Below are 8951 nucleotides of genomic sequence, written 5' to 3' on the forward strand. Positions count from 1 at the left end.
AAAGTTTACATTTAATTTGGTACTGCATAGTTGTAAATATTAATGGGTATCGAAGTTCATAAATTTACACCCTTCGTATTTTACAGATTGATTATAAAGTAAACAAATGGATATTTTGAATAAACTTGCTAGATTGAATTACATGTTTCTTTAATTTATCATTCTTACATTCCTTTTCATCTTTTCTTTTATCCATTTAAAACACACAGAATAAGAATACTGACCACTTGACCTTATGTACAGTGTTTTAATTTCATAGGGTCAAACTTTTATGATTTTTTTCAGGAACATGCATGGCATTATATGCACAGTAAAATGTTCATGTATTTCCTTTAATCTTTTAACTCTAAATAAAAAAAAATTGCAGGGTTTATATCTTCTGAATTTAAAGTGAATCTATTTGCTTTCTGGTAAGTTTTTGTATTTTGTGTATATTAAATCTTATCTGTGACATCACAAAAAAACCCCATTCAGATTTGAAACCATTCCACTCCTATGTACCCTGAGAGATGTGAATTGGTGATATTTCCACTTTCTGAAGGCCCAGGCTGCCAACTCCCTTTCTCGGTCTGTCCAAGTCCATTCTGAAATATAAACACTTGGATAAAAACGACTGAATATAGAAATTGAAAAGGAGAATTTTCTGACAGACTCTTAATAAACACACTATCAATTAACGAGTGCATGAAGAAGAACAATATGTTATTTGTTTGTTATTTACACAACAAAGAATTTCATTGGCCCATCAGAAAAAATGAATACATGAAACATGATTACTGTGACTGTAGCAGATTTAAATATATACTTTTTTGTAAATTTTTGTTTTTATGTATTTGCTTCAAACATCATATACAGGAGGATATGATTTCTTGAAATGAATTAAAAGTAGCTACCAGGTAAATTTCAATTTTTTCTAAATATTTTATGATATATTTGAATTTGTCATCAACTCTTTCAAATTTACATGTGTAGAGTAGAGAGGAGAGAAAAGAAAAGTTGCAAGGGGGTAGCAGGTCACTTGGTTTCTTTAACCCTTTCGCCCCTGTAGACCGAAATGGACTCATCCAGATCAAAGCATGGAAGAGTTAAGTAAAGTTAAATAGGGTTGAAAGGGTTAATGTCCAATGAGTAGAAAACCTGGAATCTTCAGGGGCCCAACATTAGTCACCACATACATACAGCAGGCCTAATCTTCCCCATATCCTTCATGGTTTTTTTTCTGAATTTCCAACTAAAACTACACAGGGTACCGACAAAATAGCACGGAATGCTGCACGCATCTATAATGGCCTGGGGAAATACTGAACTGAATATACTAAACATAACCAGGGCCAGAAATTAATTCTGAATACCACTAGTCCATTGGGGTAGTAGTTTCCAAGTTTTAATAGTCCATGTGCAAATTCCACTACCCCAATATTATTCAATATTAAGCCATATCAAATTTCAACTAGTCACTTGGGTAAACAGCTTTTAGAAACACTAGTCCAGCTGGAGATTTTAATAGTTCCAGTCTATCAGGCTACCCTTATTCTGACTTTTCATATTGCAGAGTTATCTGCTCTTGATAGCAGGTATCGATTGTTACGTCAATTGTTTGTGAGAGCAACGTCATCAATTTTTGAGAAAACGACGTAATTTTCTCACACAAACTAAAGATGTAACAATCAATACCTGCTCACAAGAGCAGATAACTCTGCAATACAGAAAGACGGAATTGTCTAGCCATGAACATCAAAATGACAGAGTTGTCTACCTTGTACATACGCCTCCTCCGAGAGCAGATCTTCCACGTTGGCGAAGCTGGAGATCATGGAGTGGCGCTCCACCTGTTCCTGGAGGGACTGGATACGGATCTCGTAGTCCTTCCTCTGCTGCTCAAACAGCTGGTCGGCTTCCTCCTTCTCTTTCTTATACTGTTCCTCCAAAACACACAGCCTGACAGAGGGGGGGAGGACATATTTTTCAGTTCAAATTACAGCAAAAGAAAAATGTCTATGCAAAATGAAAGGAAATTCACAGAGGTAAAACCAATTTCGAACATTAAATGATTTTACATAGGAGAGTTGGAAAAAAATTATCATTCTTATCCGACACCTTAAAGTGGATCATTTAAGGGATTCCTATCTCACTTCCTTGCCGTTTTTTCTATATACAGTAACCTCCCACTAATTAGTTTGGATAAAACTGTAGCACATTTGGGCTTGTACACTTCTGTTGTCCAGGTTACAGCGATAGTATAACAATCCGAAGTCCAGGGTTCGAATCCTGCACAGAATATTTTACACTCGGAACACGTTTTTTGATTACAGCTACATTATGTTTTCATTAAAGTCCTGCAAGGTATACTTTTCTTTTCAAAAAATGATTTTTCAAAGCTAGTCATCCTATTTTTCGAAAGAAGCTTCATTTTATGGCAGTGGTATGGGGATCCGAAAGATGCAAAATCGAAGGAATTGTACTTATTTCTCTATTTCTGGTATATGATTACCGTAAATATTACAGTTAGCATACCTTTGCTCCATTTCTGTCCTCAGATCTATGCCCTGTTTTTCCAAAAGCTCCAGCTGGGCAAACGTCCAATCCACAGGTTCCGCTGTAACAAAGCGGAATTGCATGTTTTAAATACAAACAGGAGGCATGGAAAATGGTACTGAATATTAGTTGCATAGTCTATGCCCTAAATGTAATGTAAATGAAATGTTTTCGTTCTGACTGAACAAATTATGTCTGCTTTTCAAATAAATAAAATCTTTTGTATTTGAAGTGATGGTTATCATTGAATTATTTAAGAACAGAAAGTGCAGAATAATAATAGTAGTGATGTAATATTAAACAACTATGAAAAAAATGGTTGCAACGTTTAAATGCGTGATGCATAATCCAAACACTTTGATCTTAACCTTTTCACCCCTAAATAACTTTAGTAGACTCTACCATACATCTATCTGGGTGAGTCCATTATGGTCTACAGTGATGAAAGGGTTAAAAATGTCTTTGCTTCTGACACCATTTTAAGAAGATTTTTGATAAAGACTTACTACTGGGATTGTCAGGTGGGTTTTCATCCAGTAAATATGCTCGACTTCTTCTGGCTGTAGAAACAGAACACAAATTTGTATATGTACCACTCAAGTTCAACATGTGTCAAATTTATTTATTATCATAAAAAAACTGTAAATTGTATTGATTGTGTTTTACATTGATATTGTAGATATGTACCCCTTACTTTTATTTCAAAAGCCTTCAATTGCCCTTCGTTCAATTTTCAGTTTGTTACACATTTTGAAAGATGTGTAGATTTGTTCAAGAGTGAAACCAAAGCAAACCCTTCTCATTTTACAGTACCATACTCAAATTAACTTCATTATTCCTCAAAGAAAATCTTTTCCTCGGACATCAAAAATGCTGAAAAATCTTTCATATAAATTTAGCCATGTGTGATATTTCAGCTGAGGTCTCGTAATACATTAGGGATGAGGATCTCTAAGTCGCCTAATGATAAACCTGAAAGCAGAATACACAATGGGGGTTGTTGGCATTTAAGAATCTTACTGTTTGGGTTGAGATGTATTTGCCATACCCTCAAGGCAAAGGAATGATTCTTTTTTCCCATTCCTAAAAACCACCCAGATATATAACGTCATTCAATAATGAAAAGGAACATCCTTTAATTATTTTCATTGTGAGGTTACAAGCTGGTGTAACTTGTCTTTTCCCTTGGAGTTAACAGAAAACTCATCCTTGGCTGGATGCTGAATTGGGAGAAAAGACAGTGAAGACTCAGAAAAAGTCTTTTCTGTGATTTTTCTATTCTACACCTCCATTAGATATCGGAGATAATGTGTGATTTTTCTATTCTACACCTCCAGTACATATCGGAGATAACGTGTGATTTTTCTATTCTACACCTCCAGTGTTATCGGAGATGACTTTTTCTGTAATTTTTCTATTCTACACCTCCAGTAGATATCGGAGATAACGTGTGATTTTTCTATTCTACACCTCCAGTGTTATCGGAGATGACTTTTTCTGTGATTTTTCTATTCTACACCTCCAGTAGATCTCGGTGATAACGTGTGATTTTTCTATTCTACACCTCCAGTGTTATCGGAGATGACTTTTTCTGTGATTTTTCTATTCTACACCTCCATTAGATATCGGAGATAATGTGTGATTTTTCTATTCTACACCTCCAGTAGATATCGGAGATAATGTGTGATTTTTTTATTCTACACCTCCATTAGATATCGGAGATAACGTGTGATTTTTCTATTCTTCACCTCCAGTAGATATCGGAGATAATGTGTGATTTTTCTATTCTACACCTCCAGTAGATATCGGAGATAACGTGTGATTTTTCTATTCTACACCTCTAGTAGATATCGGAGATAACGTGTGATTTTTCTATTCTACACCTCCAGTAGATATCGGAGATAATGTGTGATTTTTCTATTCAACACCTCCAGTAGATATCGGAGATAACGTGTGATTTTTCTACTCTACACCTCCAGTAGATATCGGTGATAATGTGTGATATTTCTATTCTACACCTCCAGTAGATATCGGTGATAACGTGTCGTCTGCTCACCTTGTATAGGATGGTTGAACCGGAACACATGGTGTTTGCCGAGAATGACGCGAGCTCCCGTCTTCAGCTCGGTTGGCTCTGTAACCTGGCGCCCATTGACATAACACATTGCTTCCTTGGTGGGAGTTAGGGTGACTTTTTCTAAAGAAGAGCAAAATTGAAATCTGCTGAGCATTTTATGACATAGCAATAATTTACAGTAATGATAAAGGAAAATATGACTCAAATGATAATGGAATACAGGATAAAATATCTCTTCCATATGTTGGCAAGAAGTAATATTTTATCCCAAATTTCATTTCTTATGAAAACAATTTTTCGGAATCGATCCTGAAAATTTGCCTAAATTAACACCCAAAAAATTTAATTTGATTGTTTTTCGGGATCAGTTCCTGAAAATAAACCGAATATATCAGAAAATATGGCAGCATGAATTTATCATTTTGTGATTAAATGGCTCTATGCATCAGCATTCTTATGATCTTACACGGGTGAATTACTGAAAACACACGTCAAAAAAAAGGAACGCCATAAATGTTTCCTCTTCTGGAATGTATTGGTTTATGTTGAAATTAACTTATAAATGTTATCATCTTTATATAATACCACTTTATACCAACTACCAGTAGCATACATTTCATTGTCACAGGTTGACAGTCTGAAAATACTTGAGAAGAAGCTGGCCATGGGAACAATTTGAGAATGAATTTTCTCAAAACAGAATATTTTCTGGCACTAGTAGACCTCATAACCAGAAATAGGATCTACACAATAGTGGTACACATCAGAAAATACTGTCATAAACAAAGCATTACACAATTTTGAAAAAATATCGTGAGAATATCAAAACCGTTTTAAGCTTAAAGTGGGTACTGTAGAATCATTTATTTTTGTGGGGTTAAAATGGTGGTTTTCATATACTAGCTATATATAGCCTGTTTCAAAGACATCATATTTCGATGATTTCTGATTTCCCCCTATCTATATCATACTAAATTGATGTTTTCGTGGGGATTTAATTTCGTAGATTTTTGTTATCCACGAAATAAACGAAATTAAATGTCCCACGAAAATAAATGATTTTACAGGTATATGAAAGCCAATGACAAGCATATTTTTTTTAAATATCTTTCTATACAAATTAAACAGATAGCATCTGATTATAATTCAGTTTCTTGAGACACTTACCATCCTCACAGGAGAAATAACAGTGTTCCTCCAGGATGTGAGAACCACTGAGTTGAATGTCATGTTGTTTGGAAGATTTTCCATGGCCAACCCTGAATAATAACAAAATTGTACATATTCAATGATAAAACTTCACTACATAGCCTAATTAAAGCTAACGCTAAAAGTGATAATTCATTTCACTGGTGTCCTGTAATGTTGGTTTATTTCATGTGTTTAAATATGTTTTTCCTATACAAACATTTTTTTTTTATTGAAAAGACACAAAAATTCCTTTATGGCAAATTATTGAATACCAGGAAAATTTTCGTTGTCATTCAACTTTCAACTTTTTTACACCCTCTATAATGAGGGCAAATTTATAATTACAGTGAATATCAGTAAACAATATTATATATATATATATTAATTGAATGTGAAGGGCAAAACAATAATTTAACCCTTTCACCCATATATAACTTTAGTAGACTCTACCATGCATTGATATGGATGAGTCCATTATGATCTACAGTGTTAAAAAGGTTAAAAGGTGAAAATTTAACTAGGCTAAAGTTTTCCGGTATACAGTATGTTTTTTAGACTCGTGAGCCAATAATGTGAAAACTACTGTTTTCATTTTTGGATTATTTTTAATTCTAACGGTGTAAAACATTCTGGAGTTACTAGAATTCACAATTGTTATGCATTTATGAATTTTGCAAGTATCAAAACACGCGACAAAAAAAACACATTTGACATTATATCTGTGTGCCCTACATTGTCCTTAGTCCCGCCTTGATGTAGTAGATCAGACACTCGGACATCAGCGGGTCTTCATTCAGGTTCACCAAGTGGGGCGACTGTCGTACAAAAACAATACATTAGCAAACATGCCAGATTTCCTGGAGACCAACCTGTTCATTTTACAATCATTTTCAGGGAATTTGGGTTAAAATAAGGGAGGTTTTATTCATGGCATTGTTTACTGCGAAAACCCTATCTTATTCAATAGATTAATGAAAAAAAAATAAAAATAAAAATAATTAACTCATTCACCCCTGAAATTTCATCATGAACTTTTCAAACCTTTATATTGGAAGAGTTCAAATGTGTCTTTAGGGGTGAATGAGTTAAGTAAGAAACTTTGTTTTGACTTTGGCAGAGTTTTTATTATATATGACTAGGTATATAAAGTTGCACAAAGTTTACAAAAGTGAATATCACACATTTGAGATATCATGCTACCTTCGTAAAGAAGCAGATTTACTTTAAATTTTGAAATTCAGTGTTACAGGTTAAACTTATAATTAGTCAGGTTTGATTTTAATACGGGATGCTGCTTATTGAAAATATACATTAAGCATTTCTGACATTGACTTCTTCCAAATCAAGGGTTAAATATTTTGTCACAAAACATTTTTGCTGATTTTTTTTTATTGTTTATTATATTTATTTTTATTTTTCATAAACATTCTGCAAGGTCATGTTTTTTTTCAGAAATGTTTTATCAAGCCATTGCCATGTCGATAAAATAGTTCGAAGTTTCTTGTTCCAGGTTTTGGCAGTGGTATAGAATCCTTCAAGTCACATAACAGGTTGTTTGACTTTGTAAATATAAGTTGAACAGCAGTCCCTAATAATACGCGGACACTGAAAACTATTTTCCAACAACTACTGCTAATAGTGTATGCTGATAATGACGAATATTGTGTTACCTTTTTAGGGGAGAACACTCCGATTGTTCCGCCGTCCTCACGCAGAGCCACACCCATTTCTGCCAGGACCGCCTCCCTGTCAACAGAATGTGGACATCGCATAATCATTAAGATGAAATAAACTGATGATGTTTGCAGTAAAAATATTGAAGTTATTTGCAACATGATCAGCCTAACATAATGATAATCAAAAGGATTTTTTTTCCTAATTCTTACAATTTAGCAGTCTGGTGCATGCATTTCGTAGTTTAAGATTTTCTTTTGATTTCCAAGAGAAATCTTGGAGAGAAAAAAGTTGACAACTACATGTAAACCTATTTTTCTAATTTTATAACATATAAAATTTTCAAGTGTTAACAAGCAGGTTTGTTGCGGGGGTGTTACCTTTCTTTCCGAATTGTCTCTGTTTTTCTGAGTTTTTCCTCCCACGACTCGTTGAGTTCTGCTATTAGTTTCTCCGACATCTGAAGCCTCTCCATAGCATCCTCTCCCCCTTCTATGGCCACAGAGCTCTTCCTTGATCGTGACCCTAACGGTGGCTTAGGGGCGATAGGAAGACCGTGAAGTCCTAGTTGTAAATAATAAAGCTCACATAAATTAACCCTTTCACCACTGTAGACCATAATGGACTCATCCAGATTAATGCATGCTACAGTCTAATAAAGTTACATAGGGGTGAAAGGGTTTAAGGATATTTTATTCCTTTACCAATAATACATGTACTTGTGGGGTGTGCCTTAGTTATCTCTCCCTTTTTTTAACTCACTCACCCCTACATATTTTAACTGGACTTGCCCAGTCTTTGATTTGGTAAGGTGCAAATGTGACTTTAGGGGTGAGTTGGTTATAGAAACAAGAGGCCCAATGGGCCTGCATCGCTCACCTGTTATTAATCTAACACTTGTAATCTTAAGATTTCATAAGAACCTATTAAAAGATTTAAACATATGACGCCTCTGACCTTGATTGTTGAACAAGGACATTAGGTTGAAAGTGGATCAAGGTCATTCATTTGAACTAACATGGTAATCCTTCATCCCAGCATGCTACAGGCCCAATTTCAGTACCCTGGCCCTTTTGCTTATTGAAAAGAAGTCGCTTGAAGATTTTACGACATTTGACCCCTGTGACCTTGAAAGTTGGTCAAGGTCATTCAGTTGAACAAACTTGATAGTCCTTCATCCCAGCATGCTACAGGCCCAATATCAGTACCCTGGGCCTTTTGGTTATTGAGAAGAAGTTGTTTGAAGATTTTAAGACATCTGACCCCAGTGACCTTGAAAGTGGGTCAATGTCATTCATTTAAACAAACTTGGTAGCCCTTCATCCCAGCATGCTACAGGCCCAATATCAGTACCCTGGGCCTTTTGGTTATTGAGAAGAAGTCGTTTGAAGATTTTATGACATTTGACCCCTTTGACCTTTGAAAGTTGGTCAAGGTCATTCATTTGAACTAACTTGGTAATCCTTCATCCCAG

The 8951-nt window shown here is 34.9% G+C and overlaps 1 protein-coding gene across 15 annotated transcripts in view; it reads right to left on the reverse strand.

Moving 5' to 3' along the window:
- The window catches only part of LOC110462944 (kinesin-like protein unc-104), an 83168-nt gene that overhangs the window by 34516 nt on the left and 39701 nt on the right, over positions 1–8951 (reverse strand). For all 15 annotated transcript variants that reach the window (XM_021517216.1, XM_021517217.1, XM_021517218.1 and 12 more), the window contains 9 exons: positions 7858–8041; positions 7474–7549; positions 6536–6618; positions 5780–5871; positions 4592–4732; positions 3042–3095; positions 2515–2596; positions 1757–1938; positions 502–584 (listed from right to left, as the gene is read on the reverse strand). In XM_021517216.1, the coding sequence (XP_021372891.1) occupies positions 502–584; positions 1757–1938; positions 2515–2596; positions 3042–3095; positions 4592–4732; positions 5780–5871; positions 6536–6618; positions 7474–7549; positions 7858–8041 (977 nt within the window). The remainder of the gene's footprint in view (positions 1–501; positions 585–1756; positions 1939–2514; positions 2597–3041; positions 3096–4591; positions 4733–5779; positions 5872–6535; positions 6619–7473; positions 7550–7857; positions 8042–8951) is intronic.

This window comes from Mizuhopecten yessoensis, unplaced genomic scaffold, assembly GCF_002113885.1.
Source record: "Mizuhopecten yessoensis strain PY_sf001 unplaced genomic scaffold, ASM211388v2 scaffold10847, whole genome shotgun sequence".
Classification (NCBI taxonomy): domain Eukaryota; kingdom Metazoa; phylum Mollusca; class Bivalvia; order Pectinida; family Pectinidae; genus Mizuhopecten; species Mizuhopecten yessoensis.